At 38.9% G+C, this 21741-nt stretch overlaps 1 protein-coding gene across 7 annotated transcripts in view; it reads right to left on the bottom strand.

Annotated features, from left to right (window-relative positions):
• The window catches only part of THRB (thyroid hormone receptor beta), a 161418-nt gene that overhangs the window by 33018 nt on the left and 106659 nt on the right, over window positions 1-21741 (bottom strand). For 5 of the 7 annotated variants that reach the window (XM_037383288.1, XM_037383287.1, XM_037383290.1 and 2 more), the window contains one exon: window positions 18747-18811. In XM_037383288.1, coding sequence (XP_037239185.1) covers window positions 18747-18753 — 7 coding nt within the window. In that variant the 5' untranslated portion in view covers window positions 18754-18811. Of the gene's footprint in view, window positions 1-5693; window positions 6219-18746; window positions 18812-20028; window positions 20141-21741 lie in introns of those variants that run through there. The other 2 variants (XM_037383293.1, XM_037383294.1) reach the window with 2 other exon arrangements.

The following is a 21741-nucleotide window of genomic DNA, read 5'->3' as shown; positions in this document are numbered from 1 at the left end:
CACAGCTAAAATATGGTAAAACTTGTAAAGCCAGTAACAAGATGGCATCCCCTCTTTAATGTCTGTTCTTATTTTTAGGAAGCAGAATTATTACTGATCTGATAATGAGGTCTTAAGTTTTCTTTTTTTTTTTATTTCACTCACTGTATTTACATGATCGCCAAAATTACAGTAAAGTTGGACCTTTTTCTTCTAGGATCTTAAGTATACATCTAACAACCCTGACAAACACACACCAAACGGTCCTCAAAAATTCAGTGACGTAAGTAAGAACTGGGCATGACATGCACATATTTCTCCCTATCCAATATTGTTTATTGTTTCAATCTAATGCAAAGATCTGCTGGAGAAATGTTCTCCCTTCCAACATACAAGCGTAACTAACGTATCTAACCAAGAAACACTGTCAATTAGCACCTGATGTGCAGGCTAACAGAATTCAGGAAAAGTGCTTCTGAGGACCAGAGAAGTTAAAATTCATCCTTGGATATTTTTTTTTTCCTCCTCTAACTATAAAAGAAGCATGTTTAACACACATTTCTTATTAACTTGCTCAGAAAATAATAATACATTTGGTAAGTCAAAATGAACTCTATCAAGATCAATTCTACTGAAGTCAATGAAGTTGCTTCCAAAATTACCTTACGCTGCTAAAATTCTGATAAACTTACATCTTACTTCGTTAAAAGCACTAATACTTACTGAAATCCCAGAAGTGAAACACAAATAAACCCTCATTCTCCATGCTGTTTTTACCAAAAATCTAACTCAACAAATAGCTTTGTGAAATACATAAAAAAGCACACCATAAAAGTTAATTTTCATTTTAGCTCAGGCCCATGATCTAGATTTTAGAAACAGTAGTTTTGTCTGTGATAAAAAGCTTGTCTTAGGCAAGATCTGATTTTTCAAGAATGGATGTTCAGCACTTCACAAACACATGCCCGTGTTTCCTAAGAAATTCTGCAATCATTGTTTACACAGAAACCCCCAAACTATACCTGATTTATGTGATCGGTTGGTAATACTGTAGTACATACAAATGTAACACATACAACCTGCCAAGCTTACTTTTCGGCACTCCCCAGAAAGAAAACATTCCACAAGTGCAATATATGGATTGTTCATTTACCAGAAAACGATCCTGTACAGTGAACAGGATTTTATGTGAGAGCTTGCACAGAGATGAGGTTGGCTTTTTACAGATTAGCAGAGCAGAATACCTAGATTCTTTTACATCACACAGAAAAGCTTTGGAGAAATAGGTTTTGAGTTCTTAGTGGGAATTTTTCCCCATGTGGATTTGTTTTGCCAGATGAGTCAAAATTCTTACAAATTTTCTCTTCTCTTGTTCTTTCTCCTCAATTTACTTTAGGTTTGTTACTGAAAAGCTAAACAGAATTGAAACTGTATGTAGACAGAGCTATCCCAGCCAGGATGACACCTGAGGATATAGTATTTCACCACAGCACAGCCTGTGACTTACTCCCTGTTCCAGAATAAATCCCTCAGCAATAGAAAATAAAAAATGTTTATGTCAACAATGCTTAGAAATGTGTCATACATACTACTTTTGTCAGAACTACTGTAATACTGCAAGGAAATTAAATTACGTTAAAAATGAAGAGAAAAAGAAAAATGGATGACAGCCCTTTCTGACCAAAAAAAAAAAAAAAAGAAAAAAAAATAAAGAATGATAAACACTGCCAGGGAATAGAATTTCCTTACCTGTAATGTGCTCGTATTAAAGAGGTTTATAGCACTGCAGATTGTTGTTCCCTTGGAAACAAATCAGTTCAAAAAACAGTGCAAAGATTTAACATCCTTATTAAAACTGAAATATTCCTAAAATATTTTTATATTAAACTCTTAGGGTCAAATCCTGCAGGTCCCTTTCATGTATCACTTTGAATTTAATCATCTGATGGAAGACAGTCAGAAGGGGTCTTTATCAAAAGTCTGAAAGCGGAGTAGAAAGCTGTATGAACAGCTTTTCTTTGTTTTGTATTCTGATTTGAATATAAGAGTTTAAATCATGTCATGTTGAGCTTTCATTGCCTTCAGCAATATAGTATCACACTTGGAATTTTATTAGTTCACATCTGATTATGTGAACACATGGAAACTAATCGCTAGCAGAGTAAAACCTCCAGTACAAGGAAACAGGGCAGTGATAAAACAGAAACTTTAATACTGCAGCAGAAGAGGATCCGAAGTTTGAACCCTCCACAGTCCAAGGTGTCAGTTCACTGTATTAAAAAAGGCAGGAATTACTTGCTGAACATGAGTCTTGAATGTCCCAAAGGTTTTGAAATACTCACCCTGATGTAAACCAGAAGTAAGTGTAGTGCGGTCAGTGATGTTACATGGGGTGGGCAGAAGTCAGGCTGAGAATGCCTGAAAGGAGGTGTCTGCAGGAGAGACAGACTACTTTACGCTAGACCACGCAGCTCTTCACCGAGTCCCATTTTAAAAATTCTGACTAAAACTTTTGATTATGAATAATCAAACACCCCACTAAAGCGCTTCTCTTGTGACTTAATCCAGTTAGAAAAACCACCAAAACGAACCCACAGAAATGTTAAGGCAAGACAGGATTCCTGTGGATGATCCTCCCGACAGCACACCCCAACCAACTGCCACCCCTGACACAAAAAGAAGGGTCGTTCAGCACAATCTACTCGGTTGCGTACCTCTGCTATCAGCATGAATGTGCAGGTGGCGTATTACCTGCAAGAGTCACGTTCTCCTGTTACCAGACCGTGCACCCCTGGTCTAGAGCCCTGGGTACCTCAATGCCGCAGTTAGGGCCCCTGTGCGCCGCTTCTAAAGGATTCGGCAGTGTCAGTGCGTGGGAGGTTTTGCAGAACATTCCAATTAGTCAGGGCAGAGTGCCGCTTCTAAAGGACCAAATGGAAGGATCTTATGTTGGTTGTGTGCACGCTTTGTGGATACAGATGAATAAAACCCCAGTATTTTGGTCAAAAAGTTTTGCACATTTGAACATGTAGTTGCAAGGATTAAACACGCCTTTCTAAACTCTTATCAGTTATGTACCTTGTGTTATCAGCCCCTAGTTTTGTAATACGTATTTTCACATTACAAAATAACCGTAACATTTCCTACTTAGAAGATTTTCTTGTTGCCTGCATTCTCTCAGCCACCTCTGATGAAGGTCATGGGGGAAAAAAACCTAGATCACGGCTCTTCAAGGAAAACACAAATCTGCGCTTTCAGGGCTCACACTAGATAACGTGGAACACATCCCAGACAGTCCCGATCCCCTATCATACAGAAAATGCACTGAAAACTGTAACAGCTTTTGATCAGAAGTACTAACATGTTTTTTGCAACACACAGCATTTGTCAAATACATCTACCTCTGTGCCCACAAGATGAGCTACCACCTCTCTCTAAGGTATATATTTGCACTACCTTATACGTTCACTTTACGTACTTTGATCAGAGGCTCAAAACAGTCCCCCAAAAATATAACTATGCAAACTTACAGATTAAACTAAGAAAACCTCAAAAATCAGACTCCAAAATAATTCCAAGTATTTACAAGAACAGAATGTTAACACTATATAGTATTTACCTTATTTTTAAAACTCTACTTGTGACTAAATCATGAAGTATGTAGTATTACAGAATGCTAGCGCTGTAAAGTTACAACAGCATTTGACAATTCCTGGAGCATGTCTCACTGGAACCAAAGACATTAAAAATTGTAATTTTGTCTACACTATATTTATTATAGCAAGTGATACAGTTGAGAGAAAAAGAGCTAAAGCCTTCTGGCATAAAATAATTTCTTTGGGTTTGCAACAGACGCAGCAAGCTTCCAGCTAGCTGTCCCTGCTTTAAACCTGAAGAAAATCTTACTTGCACAATAGCACACCTCTTTTCTCAACAGGTATTAAGTTAGTTCTTTCTCTAAAACCGCTTCTCTTACAAAACCTGCCGTACCTTGGTTATGACACGCCGCTAAATTTGTATGTGACTCATAAAATGCCAGTGTGATGTGCCTTTTATTGAAACACTTCAGACTCATTAGTCTGTTTGGGTAACAAAGAACGTCACAGTTTATATTTAAATGTTCAGATTCACTATGAATCCAGTTATCCCTGAAAATATTTGACACCTTGAATACATCTGGTTAAAAGAGAATGGATCTTGCTCTTTCACCATCAGGACTCTTCAAGGGTTTGGGCTTGCTTTTTCTTGCACTAGCTCCTTGCACTTTTCATGACACATGTACGTAGCACATGGTGTTGTCAGAAAGCATTTGCTCCTCGAGAGGTTTGCCAACAGCCTGGCTAACAAAATTCTTGAACAGCGTTCAACAACTTTTAAGATGGTCTCTGAGCAAATATTTGCCCAGAGACATTATAGACCTGTGACGCAGACAACCCAATTTGTTAAGTCTCCCCATATATCATAATTGGAAGACCCTGTTAGCAAACATCGGTTAATTACACAGCTTATTTCTTGAGAAAGTAACCACCAATACTTAAAACATTTCTGAGTCATTCCCTACTCCAACTCCTCATGAAAACTTCAAGGTAAAAAGTTCCATTTGTTCAAAAATAAAATCGAGCAGAAAGCTAGCTAATTTAGCTTGACACAACATAATTAACAGACTCTTGGCTGGGACTGTCTGGGTTTGGCAGCCTCCTGACAGCCCTTAGTAAGACGTTAAAGCGATCAACACCTGACATCTGTTAGCAAAGAGGCATTCTGAGGTAAAGAGCAACTAAATCTAAAGAAATCAGGTACTTAGACCAGTTTAACTTTTTCATGAGGTGATATCCTGCCTGACACTGTAATCTTTCCTCCTGGAGTGACGCAAGACTTAAGTAAAAGAAAACAACTTGTAATCCCTCCCTCCCAATATGCAGTCATTATTTTTTAGGTGAAGAACAACAAAGAACTATTTACCGCAGTTTAAAAAGGAATAAAAATAACTTAAGCACTAAATTTGTGCTAATACCTAAGCTACTGTGATTCTTAAAAGGAATTCCTTCAATGCTGCGCTGATGTGAACAAAAAAACGCTACCTGAAAGAAAATGGTTAATTCTCCTGACTACCGAGGCAAAGAATATTCCTAACATGAAATTCCATTTATGTGAGTTCTGTTATGTGCACTTACTGAGGCTCTGGGGATGGTTTAATAAGAAAGAAGAAAAGGCAAACACCACAGTCACAGGTGAGAGACGAACACCATGGAAGTAGTAAAAGAATGCTTTGTTTGCCTTTGTATTTTTAATGTATCAAGGATATGCTTAATTTAAAATGGCCGGGTTCAGAAAAGATTTTTGATGAGCTTATCAAGATCATAAAGAGAGAGACAAATACATTTTTAGAAGGCTAAAGGAATAGATACTGTTTTGTATTAGGTATCACACAGAAGACCCCAGTAAGTACTCATTACATTGTCATCAGGACTCTTAACAAAGCTATAAAATTGAATTATAAGAAATACTAAAAACTACAATTATCCCCGCTGAAAATAAAAATAATTAAAAATTTAAAAATTGATAACAAGAAAACACCCCCCACATAATAATGCTTTTACCAATGGCCAAACCCCTGACCGTAAACAAAGATATAACAACCTGGTGGGTTTGGTTTGGGTTTTTTTTGTTTTTAATGCAGTGCTTTCTGTGCTCTGCATAATAATGCCAGTTACCTTTAAATTTTTTTTCTTCTTTTTGGTATTCCTGGGCACTTGACATAACTTGAAAGTTTGCTTTTGTATGGCCTGGCTGTAGAATTGTGCTAGTCCAAGTTGAAGCATGTAGACATTGCGAAAGCTGCTGTCCATTCCTCTGGATATCATAATTTTTGGAGTGCCTTTTCCTACACAAATGGTTTTCCGCTATGCCCACTACGTTCCATTTCTGACTTCTGTCAGGAAGGTGAATCAGTCTGTCCCATGAAAGGAGGCCACGTCCTGGATGTTTGGCAAATACTGCAGAGCTACAAACTGTTGGCATTGCCAAAATCTTGCTCAGGTGTGGAGTTTTGGAAAGCAAGTGGTTCCCCGGCTCTCCTGACGCCGTGGCATTCCCGTGCATATCCACTTGACCGCACTGATACGATGCAGAGCCTTTCAGCCATGCCCATTCAGCCACCATAGTTCCACTTCGGTACAAGTAAATATAAAATTTTCCTGTCTGTGAAGCCTGAACAATTAGGCAGATCTACGTGGACAGGCTAACACTAGATGTAACTTTCACAACATCACAACTACAACATGGGCCTCAGGGCAAGTTACCACCAATTTATTGCCTTGCTCATATGATCATTTGAGGTCTTGTAGGTCGAGGCTGGTCGTGAACAATTTTCAGATACTTAAAACACAAAACATCAAGGATTCAGCCTTGTTTGACTTTGCTCTTATCGTACGCTGACCTGAGGGACACTCTGTTACCTAAGTGTGACATTCTTATGTGGGCATGCTTAGCAGTTCCGTCTTTGCTACCTACTGCCTTCCTCTACTTGTGGTCACTGTAGAGAATTGGAAACACTGATTTTATCACAGGAGTATGGACATTTGGGTCCAGTGTAGATAATGAACAGTACTAAAGTGGCATGATTTGATCTGATTAGTCATAATGATTAAGCAAATTTATTTATTCTTTGATATAGAAGAAACTGAGATACCATTAGTTAATAAATCTGTAAAACTAAATACAGCCTGTTTTCTATTTTTGGGTAGCAAAATGAAATGCTGTAGAAATGACACATTAGAGATCATAGGTATTCCACATTCAAAGAAATTATTTTATTTTATATCATATGTATCAAAATTCAAACACAAAATAGCTTTTTAACTTGCAAATAGAAAATAGCAAAATCCAGATATTTGCTGACTGATATCCACTGTGGGTTTAATCATGGTAAGGTATGGTTCTGCTGTTTTAATGGACCTAAGAGTTAATTTTACATACATTTCACTAACTAAACTAATTCATATACATATTAGTAAATACATGCACACTAGGTCAGTAATTTCCTGATAAACAAAACCCATAAAAAATAACTTTGGATTTCAGTTACCAGAGCTGAATACATACTATTGCTGTTTCTGAAAGTTTTGTCTTAAGACTTCTTCTAAGTGGAATGTTGCTAATATAGGACATATTCAGAAGACCTAATTATGGTTAATATTAAATACTGTTACCTTGTGTTAATCCCTGGTAGTTTATATAGCTTTCCTCAATATCTTACTTAATTTTAAATGTAAATGCATAACTTTTTTTCTGCTGGGAGTAAGCTCACCTGATATTTGAAGTTAAAAGTCCATTCCTCCTACTCACTGTATCTCAGTTGAGCATCAATAACATGAATTTGTATGAGAAATTATCTGGCATCACAGACTTCAATGCATAGGGCAGGTAAGTTAACTACAGAATTTGCACTTACCGACTTACTTCTGGCTTTATAGACCTGCTCTTAGTTCAGATTTGATTTTCTTAGTAAAACTAAAAGGTAACTAAATGCAGGTAATATGGAAAGAGAATATCACTTGTAGGAGGATAATCAGATTTAAAATAGAGTAGTGAAAGTAACCCAGAAAATACTAGGCAATTTAAAAAATCGAAAGAACAGAATATAAAACTTTTTTTCATAATTTGAACACTGCCATATCTTATAGACTTCATAATAAATTTAAACTCAGATGGAGAGGCTGGATTGTTCTGGTAAGACCCTCTGGGGTCCCTCCGTGGGCTGCGCAGAACTTCCCTGTAAGATCTGAACCAGACTTGGCTGCTTTACTCTTCTTGGCACAGAGAGGAACTGTGCACTACAACTCACCCTTCCACTAGGCTTTGTATAATCTCAGATAATGCACCTTTCAGTATAAGGCTACTCTCCTCTTCCTTGTCTTCCTTCACATTCTAGTTATCGCCCTGCATGGATAATATTGCATCTTTAGATAAACCTGGGAGTTGGGCATGTGCAATGTATATATATAACAAATACAGGCACTCCTATAATTCATTCATAAATAGATACTGCTCTGTCAATTTCTTGAGCAGACCACTGATGCCACACAATTCTCGACCCTGTTTAAAGAAGTCAGTTATATCCTCAGTTACTCAGGTCTTGTTATTAGTCCTGGAAATGAGATCAATGATTCATAATCCAGGCTGTTCAATCTTGTTAGGCAAAAACTTCTATTTTCTTCTCAAATTTATCTTTGATATTAAAGGTCATCTTTGCTGTCTTTTAGCCTATGAGGATTTGCTTTACCTTCGATTTTAATTAAAAAACATAGACTCACTGCAATGGTAAAACTTTTGCTCCCCAAGGATTCAGAAAGCATGTCACACAAGGCTTACAGATTTTTAACTTTAGCAAGGAACTCTAAAACCCTCTTTAACTTTAAAAAATAAAACACATTCTCCAATTTCTGTGTTTTCAAAGCAGAAACCAATTCTGTTATAGCTTCCATCATTTGGAATTTGCCCAGGCAAGAGTCTGCAAACACTAACCCAACCTCAAGCAGCCTTATCCTCTTTTCCTTTCAGTTCCCTCTGAAATCTGTCTCACTATTTTGACTCTTACGATAGCCATTATTTATTTAATTTTACAAGCTTCCACTTTATTTCACAAATTCCCTTTAGTCATCAGGGACATCCAACATTCAAATTTTGCTGAAGGAAGATTTGTCTCCTTTTCTTATACTTCCTATACTGTGATGCAGCAGATAATGTATGTCCTAAATTACCATTCAGCTTATTAAACCATTAAATTACAGTTTCACTACAGGAATACATTATTTATTCTACTCCTTTTGTTTTAACATATCTTGCCTGAATTTCTCAAAAACTTGCCACCACCCCCAACAGAGAATGCAGTTTAAATCTCCTGCATCTGCTCTTGGTTTTGTCAACCCCAAACTCTTGATAAAGGATGATAATGTAGTTTTGTCTGAGCTCCCTAAATGTAAGAGAAGCATGTCTCTCTCTCCCTGCAGCTACTGTTAAAATGGCTATAATCAAGGCAGAAAGCAGTGCAGCCTGCTGGGATGAATCACGACTGAAACCACAGGCCCTATTTTCAGGGTAAAGAGGGACTAATAAGAAGGGCCTAGAGCTCTTGTTGTCAATGTAAGTAAAGGAATCATCAAATAATCTGAGAGATATAAAAGCAGCACTTTGTAGCAATAACTGGCATCTGAGCAGTCAACAGTTCAAAAGACTTTCTCAAGTTCCCATCAGACTGACTTTACAGGTAAGTCTGTTTTATGGGAGCAGAAAATTTTAGGAGATGAAGTGCTCGTTGAGCTAAACTAAAAGGACAGGTGAGGAGCATCTCTCAGAAATTGTTTATTGCAGGCCAAGACTCCTAATGGATGACTTAAAGGTTGGCCTGTTCTCAGATATTTAGTGTTATCTGAATGTCACTATATAAAAGACTATAAAAAAATGGAACAATTAACTTGTTTTCATCTCTGTTATACGTGCTTTTTCTTACCTCTCTACTAGTATCTGCCAACAGTGGTAAAGGAAGAGATACAAAAAGCCTCTCCCTTCTTTAGTCCTTCTCAAGAGAAGGGAGCCATTAACTTGTTACTTCCAGAAATATGGAGGTGGCAGCCAGCCAGCCAGGAGGACAGCATTCTTGCTGGAATGAGCTGTGCACCTATCCTGAACTTTTGATAAAAACTCACAGTGCCCAGCACAGGACCAAAAAGCACACCGAAAAGTGTGCCTGTTCCCTGTGCCCACCACAACAACCCTAGAGGCAGCGCATTACATCCTCCCTGCTGTGCCCTGACAGCTACACCTGTTTTTCCCAGCTCAGGATCTTCCCTGTTACACTCAAGGCTGGCATTTGTATTCCCAGTAATACCACTACTGCTCCATACTGCAGTAGCTCCAGCCGACAGCTAGATCCATTGGTGATGAAAGCTGCTGTGTGACCACACAGGCAGTCCCCGCTCCTCAGAGGCTACATTGCTCACACATTTTGGGGAGTTGCAAACCTTTCTTTTTCACCCTCAGCAACAGGCTACCAGTTTTGAGGCAAACGGTAAATCAACAGGTTCTGGGATGCCAGATTATTGCTGTTTTTACAGTTACAAAGATTCTTCCTCTCACAACAAAGAGTTACTTTGCATTCCAAAATTGCTCTCAGTCTGTAAGAATTTCAGCTTGCAGCTAATCAAAATAGTAGCAGTAGGTAAATACATTAGCAGTCTCTGAACTGTCATTAAAGTTACTTGATTGTAAAACAAAAAATTGACAAAAGTGATTCTTAGGTAAAGTTTTGCCTCCTCGAGTTTACTGAAAACAGAGCAGCAAGGGCAACAGCACTTTACTCCTGGTTTGTTGGGTTTTTGTTTTTGGTTGTTTTTTTTTTTTAAGACATTGAAGTATGCAAGCATCTAAGGACATTGAAGTGGGCTGGCTTCAGAGAGATCAACTAAGGCAAATGTAATCAGGATTAAGACTGAGGGGTGCATAGTAGGTTGATCAAGCAGCCTAGTTTTGTGTGGACCCCGTCCAGTATCACTAGATGATTTTTACTTAACGACTTAAAGAAAAAAGCAAGCAAGCTACAATTAAAGGACATCTCCCCAGCAAAATTAAAACTCGATTCATGTTTTGTACAAACATTCTAAAGCACGCAAAGTAACTGTAAGTAAAAGCATGTGAAGTTTTCATGCACGTTTGTGCTGGGAGTAATAAAATTATCTCTGCCAGACAAGGCTAAGGTTTAGTTTATTCTCATTATTGTTGAAGTCTCTTCACAGCATTTTATTTTCTTTCCATTATTTTGCTTCTCCTCTCCCTTCCTCCCCTTTTCTCCTCTTCCTTCCTCCCAAATAACACTGTAGCATTTTCTCCTTATTCTTCCTTATCAAACAGGGAAACATTCACAACTGAGTGTCTCAACCTTTAAACTAGGTATGTGTGATCCTTGAATCAGCAGAAGGGTAGAACACAGCTAATACAGACTAGCCAGATTCTTTCTTATAAATATGCAAACCCTGCCTTCATATAATGTGCTAAATAAAACCTTTGAAAACATGTGATTTCTTTCCTAAATTTTAAAATGTAAAAATGACTGACTATAAGAAAAAACGTTACAATGAGAGAAAGGGACTCTGGAACCAGTGATGTCTTACTGAAACTACTGGCTGGTTTCCAGTATTTCAGAAACGTGTGTATGAGTATGCTTGTGGAAGTAAACAAAGCCAGGACTTTTGCACTGTTACTCACTTCAGCAGTGGCAGTATTATAAAATATTTAAATAGTACATTTTAGAATATGGCTTCCACTATAAATTAGATTTCAATATTTTCAATCTTTCAAAGATTACATCATCATAAAAGAAGAGTGTGCAGATCTTGCAATAAACTTTGTTAAGAGCTTTTAATGTGTAAGAAAAGGTAACATTAAGAAACTTGTAATATACAGTGTAATAGCTTTATCCTTGCTCTTGCTGACAGATACCTTAATGAGGTCTTCAGCATGAACCAGTGTAATCACTTTTTTAAACCACACTGAATTTCTATTAACTATTAAAGTAATACTAGACATATACTTATCTCATCAAGAACCTGGGCTTGACATTATGCTCAAATTACTAAACATAAGAAAAAATTAATCAGAGGAAAAGAATATCCAGAAGAATGTGACAGCTCATCTGTAAGTTAACCAGAGGCAGGTTCTGAGCACAGAGAAGCAAATGGTTCAGGGTTTTGGTATGTACAGAGCTATCTGAAACCCCCTCCTTAAAGGAATGAATAAGAGCTGTGTACTCAAACATGGGATCTTCTGACAGCTACAGATGCAACAAAAATACTGAAAGAAATGAATGACCAAAGCTATATCGGAAAAAGCAGGAAGATGCTGGGATACCCAACGGAACTCGAAAGGTGATGTTAACAAATACAGCCACACAGATGCTAAATACATTTGACCCTCTCATAGCTCTGTACAACATGGGGGAGGGGGTTTTCCTGAGAACAAGCTACACCTGAGCATGGCAGCTCTGTTTAAACCACATGGCTCACCTGGTTACTGTTCTCCAACAGAAGCCATAAACAGATACCCAGGCAACAGTAAGAACAAAGCAAGCACACGAGAGTTCCCACCAATAGCCTCCCAATCGTTAGCTACTTGTCAGCCCAAGGGATTGCCTGAGTCCCTGGAGCCTACCTAAACTGCAGTAATACCCAAGGGATCTCTCGTTGAAGTGAAGCCCAGTCTCCTCTTGCATACACTTCTTGCAGTCACAACACCCTTTGGCAAGGAGTTCCAGTATCTGTCTGTCTCTCATGTGTAGAACCACCTCCCTCTGTTTTTTTTAAACAATATCAATTTGATGCCCAACTGACAGCAATCCACCTGTCCCGGACTCATTTTGCAGACTATTGCTTGTGTGAATATGGGAATGTTAATGGATTTTTACTCTCTCCATATCATGTTAGGTGATTTATGCCTGGGAACCTACTAAAATAGGAGAAGCCAAAACAACATTTCCAGATTATGGATCAAAATACCATAAAACAGACCTTTAGACATGCGTAAATTACAATGAAGCCATTTGGGAAATCACTCAAATCACTTCTACAAATCACTACCACCATTTTGTAAAATCCCAATTCTGAGTACTGCTCTTGCCATGAGATTTCAAATCAACTTCACATGGTCTCTCCTCAAGCCCACATTAGACCTTCCACCCTTCCCCACTGAGGAATGGACAATCTGTTTGGACACTGTTTACTAATAGCAAATCCTGGGGATATGTGCACATAATGGAAGCTTTTTTTTTTTTTTTTTTCTCAAGGTGATGAAACAGTTCAAGCTATTTTAATTCTAGAATTGCTTAAGAGATACCCAGTGTCTTGAAATAACACCTCCTGTCCAAGAACTGAGGTTTGAGCAATGGTCAGGTAAAAAAAGAGGTACTAGAACTATCAGTCTTGACAAATATGTTATTTGTGAAAGACAAAAAACAATACTTGCCCAAATAATGCAGTCAAAGACTTCTTCAGAAAGAAAAACTGAGAAGTGAGGAGAGAATTCTTCAAAACTTGAAATAAGCTGAAGCTTGGTGCAGGTCTAAACAGTTTTCGACATGTGATCACATACATAACAAAGCAGATCTAAAAGCCTGGCCTTCATGTTTGGCAACCTTTAAGCATTTCCTTAAACATCTACCTTCCTTTATGATAAGCACTGCAGCAAATCTGATGCTTTTAAAGAACATCATCAGAAATGCATTTAGGGAATGTAAAAGGTACTTTGTTTATATGGAAATAACTGGAAAATGCCTGATTGGACAGTAACTTTCCTACATTTCATTGGCAGCTTTATATTTGGCACAAAATAATTACAGTCCTCTCTACCTATAGGACTGTATATCAAGGACAGGTACTGTAAGTTCATTGCTCTGACATGCAATCATCAGAAAAACTGAACAGCAGTCTGTGGTCAGGCTTATGAAGGCCATAAAACGGCAAGCTGCAACTCCTGTGGCAAGCACAACAAAGGGAAGTGTTTTATTTTATAAGCTAATGGAGAAGACTTAGAAAAAAGCATAAGGACCTTTTGGTTTTTTTAATTAAATACTTTAAAAAGTGTCTGCCTGTGAAATCAACAAGTATGTTTTATATTGACAGCACTATGTACTCCTAACTGACGGCAGCAGTGAAACACAGTGTTACAGTCCAAGAATGATACTGAAAATTTCAAACACAACAGTCTGCTCCCATCAGAAATAGATTTCAGAAAGAAGATTATCAAAAAGAAGCACCTCTAGTTTAAATACAATTACTTTAGAAAGGGACTAAGTATACTGATGGACTATTAAAAGGAAAAAAACATCAGCACTAACATAATGAAACATACTTAAGAAAATGGCTAGCAGATGTTGCAAAGCTAGAAAAATACATGGTTTTTTTTCTCTGTTCTTTGTGAAATCTAACTAGATCCAAATTTTCTGAAACACATGTGTATCTTAATCTCGAAAACGTAGCAGGTATCCATTGAGTTGTAAATACCAAACTTAAACACCTTTAGAAACACAGACATATAAACATGTTTCTCCTAAAGAAAAACCCCCCTCTTTAGAGTGCCTTTCCCCCCCTCGTGATGGGAAAGAAACCCCCATCACATTACTAAAGAATTGCATAAAAAATTGGAACATTACAAAATGTTATACAGACTACTTGCCTTTTGAAATTTTTGTATTTTTGAAAGCACTTTTAAAAACATTAAAGTTTAAAACAAAAAAGTTAAAATTAAACCAGAATGTCTGTAACCTAGAACTTACCAAGTGTGATATTTTTAACTGCATATTCAAAAATACGCTTCTAAGTAATAAGAGCCATCATGGAGTGATTCATAGCTTCATGCAAAAACATCCCACAATATAAATCTTGTTAACCTTTTGAAAATCCCCAAAAGCTCATTACAAAGCTGCTGAATCCTGGCGTAACAAAACCTTATATTAAAGTATTTACTGTCCTTCTAAAGTGTCCATTACTTAGAAGAAATAATACACTTGAGTCAGTTGGATTTTATCATGGTCTGGCAGACAAGAAGTGGCAGACAGTGGTGTATGTCAAATTAAATTATCCTAGGAAAATCATTATAGAAATTCAGGAGAAATAATTTCTCAACGGATGCTACACAACAAACTATTTTCCAATTGAATTAATGGCAAGTTTACAGGGTAATGAGTGTTACAGTGAAAAAGACTAATGAAGAAAAGGTGGTACCTTTCCTATCCTATTACTTTTCTCAGTTCTTGTAAAGTACATGCAACACCCTTGGAGACACTGGGTTTCAAATGGATTTGTTGCACAAAGAAGGATTAATTTTATTCTCCAAAGGAGTGACCTGTTACAAGAAATGCTGCATATTAAATGCTACTTACTGAAAATATGCATTTATGACATTTAAATTATATTCCCTAATGTAAGCACTTAATTTTATTATAATTCCTACCTTTATCTAACTTTACAGTCATTATCAAATAGAACTGTGTGAATATTGGAGAGTAGAAGCACAAAGTCTGAGTCAATTATGAAACTCCAAGTTAAAGCAGAGTAAAATCCTGCCCTTCCTGAAGTCAGTGAAAGAGCTGCTGCAGAGTTCACTGACACCGTTATTACATTATTTACATTCAGTCTTCATCTGCCACGAAGGTGAAATTAATGAGATTTACTGTACTTGACAAATACTACTTTCTGGTTTTTAGAACCCATTTGTGAATTCCTTCTTCAGTTCTCACTCTGGTAAATGAAGTAAGATAAAGGTCTTTCTCGGGGCTTCTCCTGAATTTTGGGAGAAAATGTACAGAAAGAAGAATTCAGTGATAGATTATTGCCAGTGAATAGTGGTGCTAAAGCCAGAAGCCTCACTACAGTTTTTAAACAGCCAGAAATTTTTAATGAACTATGTTAGATACTTACTTATTTGAAAGTACTATCTCTTCTCAATGAGAAAATAATACTTTCCAACTTCTTTTTCTATTTTATTGTAAATGTATGGCAAAACTTGTAGTTATTGCTGAGATGGTACTAATTTTTAAAATGCTTATGATTTTTTTCCCCAGTATTACTCTGTGGACAGTTAATTGCTGGTGTCAACTGTAAAACTGCTGCTGAACGATGGGGGGAATGGCCAATCAGTCATTTTCCACTTACTTCTACTTAAAACAACCCCCAAACGTATTGTACTTACATTTCCTAAATGCATTTTTAATATTGTTCTTAAAAAGCATCAGATCTGCTGCAGCATTTATCATAAAAGACGAGTGTTTAAAAAAATAAGGTTTCAAAACAGGAAAGGTAAACTTTCAGATTTGCTTTGTTACATTTATGTGTGTGATCACTCATCTGAAAACTATTTATTTTAGCCATGTACTAAGCTTCAGTTATGAGCACAGAATGCATATACTCAGTACTCAACTGCAAGAGGTATGTCCAGCTTTCTCTGTCCAGAAGTATCCTTTTCTCTCAGTGTTTGGTTATCATCTGAGTTACATGTACATAAAACTGGTTAAGCAAGTTGTGACACTTACAACTGGTAAAGTTGCAAAAGTACACTGACAAACACACTGTTTACAAAACCTGTAGGTCCAGCTTTTCACATGTCAGCTTCTAACGTCATCAAGTACCCAATATTAGGTGTTCATTAACTCCACCTGTATTGCTGTGTGAACTCTATTTTGACTGCATTCTAAGAAAAAGGAAGTGTAGTTTGGACCTCATTAACTCAACATTTGTCTTTCAGTTTATCTTTTCGCATGCAAAGATTGCACCTGGTGCATTCCTTTTGCTTTTTATTTTTCATTTTATTTGCTTTTAAGCAAGGGCTTCTACACTTCTGAAATCCTTCCATGTTACCCACAACTTTGAAGTTCCCAAAATAATTTTGGAAAACTTGAATTCTCTATTAAGAGTGTAAGCACATACAATTGCAGCACAACTGCCACACCGGTACTTCTTTTTAAAGCTGAGATGTCAAAATATTCAAAATATTTTTCCTATGGCAGTTGCAAAATGTAGGCCAAATTCTACAGTCTTCCGTCAGAAAAGTTCCTCTAGATGCACAAACTGGAGGCTTTTGGGCAGTACCTAGAGGAGGAAAATTCTTCCTGCAGCAAAAATGTAACATTTGGGCAGAGAAATTATCAAAAAATCAGAATACTACAGCCTATTATTTTAGGCAACTGGTTTGGTTTTGGATTAGATTCTGCTCTCATATTCCAATGACTCAGTAACAGAATCTAACCTTTCATTTCCATTCATTAAGAAAGGAGTCCTGTCTGGCTCTGGATTGTGGCATTTATGCCATTTTTATAGAGTTTGAAAGATTTTTATTTCATCCATGCTTCTTTTCACATTCACACTCATGTAGGGAATTTCATTCCAATAATGAGAAACAGAAAATATGAACTGCTTATAATGAAAAGTGCTGGGCATCTACAGCTGTACCAACAGTCGTCTTCTGCACTGAACCTTTTTTTTCATCTGGCAATTATTTTCTTTGCACACATTTGTTCTGCCCATTTGTTTGAAAAAAAAAAAAAAAATGCAGAAAATGTAGGTCCTCCCAATTAGGCTTTGTGTTTCACCAAGCTTAGCAGAGCTTCCCTGCCAGAGGGAAGTCCAGGGAGACAGGTCTGGTTAGATTGCTAAAGGGAATCCTCCTTAAAACTCTCCTCCATAGGAAGCTACACTCCAAACAGGTAAGGTGGGGTTAAAGCGCCTGTACTGCATTTCCTTCCCCATCTCTTGCCATCACATAGCACAAGCTACTAATTGCTCCCTCCAAAACCACAGCAAAATCAAGCCCTGTAGCAAAAGGTCGAAGAACGAAATTTAACATGAGACAGAAGAGAGCACAACAGAGAGCTGGAGGGGCTGAGTTACATGTCAGTGCTCTGAATTCTTCCAAACCAGGTATTTGCTAAATGAAATTAGAATGCCTGCAGAACAATGCAAAAACACTCTAGTGGCCCTGCCAGTGCAGCCTAAGGCTACTAACTCCTTCCCAACCCTCATGTGGCAGTGATGCTAATTCAGAGCCCAACACACCAACCAAGGGTCAGGTATTTCACCTCATTCCATGAAAATCCTCAGTGCCCTCTGCCTCCATCTTACATTCATCTTGTGCCTAACCTCAGCTTCAATGGACAGCAAAGAAACCATAAAAACAGAAGTCAGGTGACACATCTTTACATATTATCAAATAATACATTTTACTCTGAAAGCATGCATTTAAATTATACTCCGTTTCTCCCCATGAGTTTTACTTTCTACCTCATATCTAGGACCCTAAACTTAAAAGACCAGCTTTGCTGGTGAATGCAACTGTTACCCCTTGCTGGCCAATACAAAAGGATGGGAGCCTTGCAGGGAAAAAGGAAAGGATATTTGATCTGCCCAGTCAGTAAAAATAAACTATCCCTTGAGCATAACACCAGGAATCAGTCTCGTTTGTCACAATTTTCCCTATATAGCACATGCTGTATTTTACAAACAGGCTTTTAAAGTCCCATTTATGGCATTTGGCTCTTGAAATATACATTGACAAACAGTATCAGCAGAATATTTTCTTTTCTTAAGCAATTTGATGAATACTGAAAAAAAATCTGGAAGTCTGAAATTTTCTGGCTTTCTAATAAGTACATCTTTTTACACATTTTGTTCTGGGATTAGAATATATGGGGGTTTTGACACAGTTTATGTACAGCCTTCAAATGCTTTGCAGCTGGCAGCATTAAGATGGTTAAGCAGACTTAAAATGGTTAATGGTCATTTCAACTCTGTGTCTTCAGCCCACCTGCAGACCTAGTCAATTATTATGTCTGAAGAGTATTTGGTAATCTATGTAAAATGAGTTTGACTGTCTCACTTTGAACTTCAGGGGATATGTCCACGTTACAAAATAACTTAGGCCAAGGTACTCAGCAGAAACTGTCACTGTACTGGCAGTTTCAGCCAAAAACCTGAAGTTGGAATGTGCGTTAGAAACAAAACACAACTTTGTTTCTGAAGGAAAACCGAGAAGAGTTTCAGCAGAAAAATGTTGGGAAGATTACTATGTGCCTCACATCTCCATGCTCTGGGTAGAGGAAAAATTTAAATTCCCAGCACCAATGCATTCAGAGTTTGTTAGAGCAGTATTTTGCAGTAAACATTTAATAATAATAACTCCAGCAAAGCAAGAAATACTGCATAGATGCTTTTACAAAATACAATTACCTGACATACTGCTGGGAGTTATGGATATGTAATCATTCTCGTTCTTCTTCCGTCACCGATGTCACCTGCCAAAAAAAAAAGGAAAAAAAAATCTCATGTAATACATCCATAAATGCAAATCTGCAGAATACTATTAACATTTAAACAGGATGGAACATTTTGGATCTTGAATACCACGGTCCACATTTGATGGCTTAACAAATTAAATTCAATGCACCTTGCTTAACTGCATGAGGCGATAAGTGCAAGTCAGGTCCAAAACCTGGTGGACTGGAAGAGTTGTGGGTAACAGGGATTTGGAAGTAAGGTCAAAAAGCTGGTGGCTACTGACGTAGAAAAGAAATGCATCTGCCCACTTCATGGAACACTTTGCCTCACCTCACTTTTTTTGCAGAAGTTCCTTTAGGTCCAATGAGTAACTTTAGGAGCTGATTTTTTTATTTTACAGTTTCTAATGATATACTCCCATTGGTATATCAGTAAGAATAGAGGACTCAGAGATTAGAAATTCGCTGTCTACAGGTACACTGATTCTTCCTCAATCATTTGAAAACCTGAAGTCTATCAACTTCTACAAGTTTTGAGATGTAAATAGTAATTTTACTCATTTGGCAGAAAAGTAATTCATATGTGCTTATTACTTCTGAACAATGGCATCTTTGATTTTATTAAGGAGATAATTGCAGCTGTAAGGAACTGTATTTGGCATCCTGAAGTCATGGTATTAGTATTTAGATTGCCTCCCCCATTCATATGTCCATACATACACGCTCCTTTTCTGTCTGGCAGCAAAGTCTGAAGGCCTGCACATTAATTTTGTGTCAGGACAGAAAGTCACCGATACCAGTCATAGCATCGTACTTCTCTGCAGTATCTGTACTCATACTAGCCATGTTTTTCAAACAGAGGCATCGCAGGCAGCACTCCCTCCTTCAGCCACCCCAGCCCACAACACAGTGTGCCGCTGGATGATCCCAGCTCGCTCCCTGGTTTAAGCGCCAACAATCCAATCCGAGTGGAGACAATCCTAAAGGCATTACTCCAGAATAGAGACAAGATCTCATTAGAATTTTTAAATAAGAAATCCCGGGCCTACAACTGACCCCACTAATGCCAGTGGAAAACTAGCCTGGGATCAGTCACGCTCGCTTGCTTGTCAGGAAACGCGTATCTTCTAACGTCTGCACGCAAGTGACATTGCACAGGGGAAGCAGAACCTCTCTTCGATCGCCCTGATCGACATTTTACGTTAAGAAACTGTCCTTTGGTACACGTTAACAACCTTTTGATCTTTATCTCTCGCCATCCATGCAGCACCACAGCCCTGTCAGTATTTCCCCTCACACGGGGAGCGCTTCCCTTCCTTGTCCTTGAAGTAAACACCCTCCACGAACAGCAGGCTGAAAGGACAGCTGCTCTATTTAGTCACAGACTACAACGCTAGAATGAGAAAGCAGGTGAATTGCAGCAATCGCATGTACCGTGTAATTAATGCATCTGGGACGCTGCCTCGCAGTTCCACCTCAGCCCATCAGCCCCCGCCCCCCCGCCCGGGCCGAAGGCTGCCGGCAGCTCGGCCCCTCCGCAGGCTCCACAAGATGGCGGCCGGGCGCCCCGCCGCGCCCTGCGGCCCCCGCACCGCCCCGGCCCCTCGCCCCAGGTGCCCCTCGGCGTCCCGCTACTCCAGACGGGGCGGGAGCCAGGGCCTTCCCCCAACCCAGGGGCCGCAGCGGAGGGCCGCAGCAGAGAACCGCTGCCAGCCCTCCCGGAGCGGCCCGCGGGCGCGGTACTGCCCCGCTGCGCGGCTTTTCTCACGCACAGCCCCCGGCCCCGCCCGCCCCGGCCGGCCCCGCCGCCGCGCAGTGCGGTGCCATGCGGTGCGGTGGCGCCCCCTGGCGGCGGCGCGGGAGCAGCCCGGAGGGGAGCGGGGGAGCCCGCAGCGGCGGGGCACCGCAGCGCTGCGGCGGGCGCTTCCCACCCAAACCCCGACCCTCTCAATTAACAGCTCTATTATCTCCTCCGTAATGTGCTCCCTGTCTTTTTCATCGCTTTATGCCTCATTACATTAGCCGGGCATATCTGGGAAATCTTCAAACTAAATTAATTGCTCCTCCAAGATTCAAATTGCTTCAGGATTCAACAAAATAACACCAACACTCCACAAAGAAAAACAACGCCCACAAACAAACAAACAAAGCAAACCCAAGAGAAAAAAAAAGGCGGGTCGGGGGGGGGGGGCGGGGGGAACCTCAGCCCATAATGTTGACTGTATTTGTAAAGCAAGCGCATGGTAAAACCTACCAAAAGTTTTACAGCAGGGACTGGTAAAATATCCTCCAGCACACATGTTACAACGTTTTTTTATCTCTTTGTCTTTTCTCCCAAGGAAACCACCCGAGACTGCCTGGGCTTTTCTCAGAAAAGACAGTATCTCCTTAAACTCTTCAGGGAAAAGCAAATATTCCGCTTGGTATTTGCCATGTACAAACAACACAACCAGAGGCAACAACACAAGATCTTTCTTTTGCTGCTGACATCTTGTGGAACTTCAAAATCCTTCACAGTCTGTCAATCAGAAGATTAAAGAGGATACAAATTTAGATCGGGCCTCCCAATTAGAATCAGACTCTGACACACATACACACACACACACACACACACACCCCATGTCATGGGACCCCGTGAACCTCAACAATGAGCCATTTCCCAGAATTTCATTGTGGTTTGGTGACTCAGTGACACACAAGTGCTTTTGCAGTAAACAATTGAGCATTTTAAATAAAAATGCTGCTCATCCTGTAAATAATTAGTTACTAACCCTAAAATTACTGGGTTTGCACCGATCTATTAAAAAAAGGGGTGGGGGGAGGAGAAATACAAAGTTATTCAATGAATTATGTATAAAAAAAATATTCTAGCTATCCTGGGAGTTTTGCCATTTTCCCTGATGAGAGCAGGACTTGGCATGAAGGCAGCTGTCACTTGTGTAAAAAAA

This window comes from Falco rusticolus, chromosome 4 (genome assembly GCF_015220075.1).
Source record: "Falco rusticolus isolate bFalRus1 chromosome 4, bFalRus1.pri, whole genome shotgun sequence".
NCBI classification, from domain to species: Eukaryota; Metazoa; Chordata; class Aves; order Falconiformes; family Falconidae; genus Falco; species Falco rusticolus.
The sequence above is the reverse complement of the archived record's forward strand: the minus strand, read 5'-3'. Positions and strand labels throughout refer to the sequence as shown.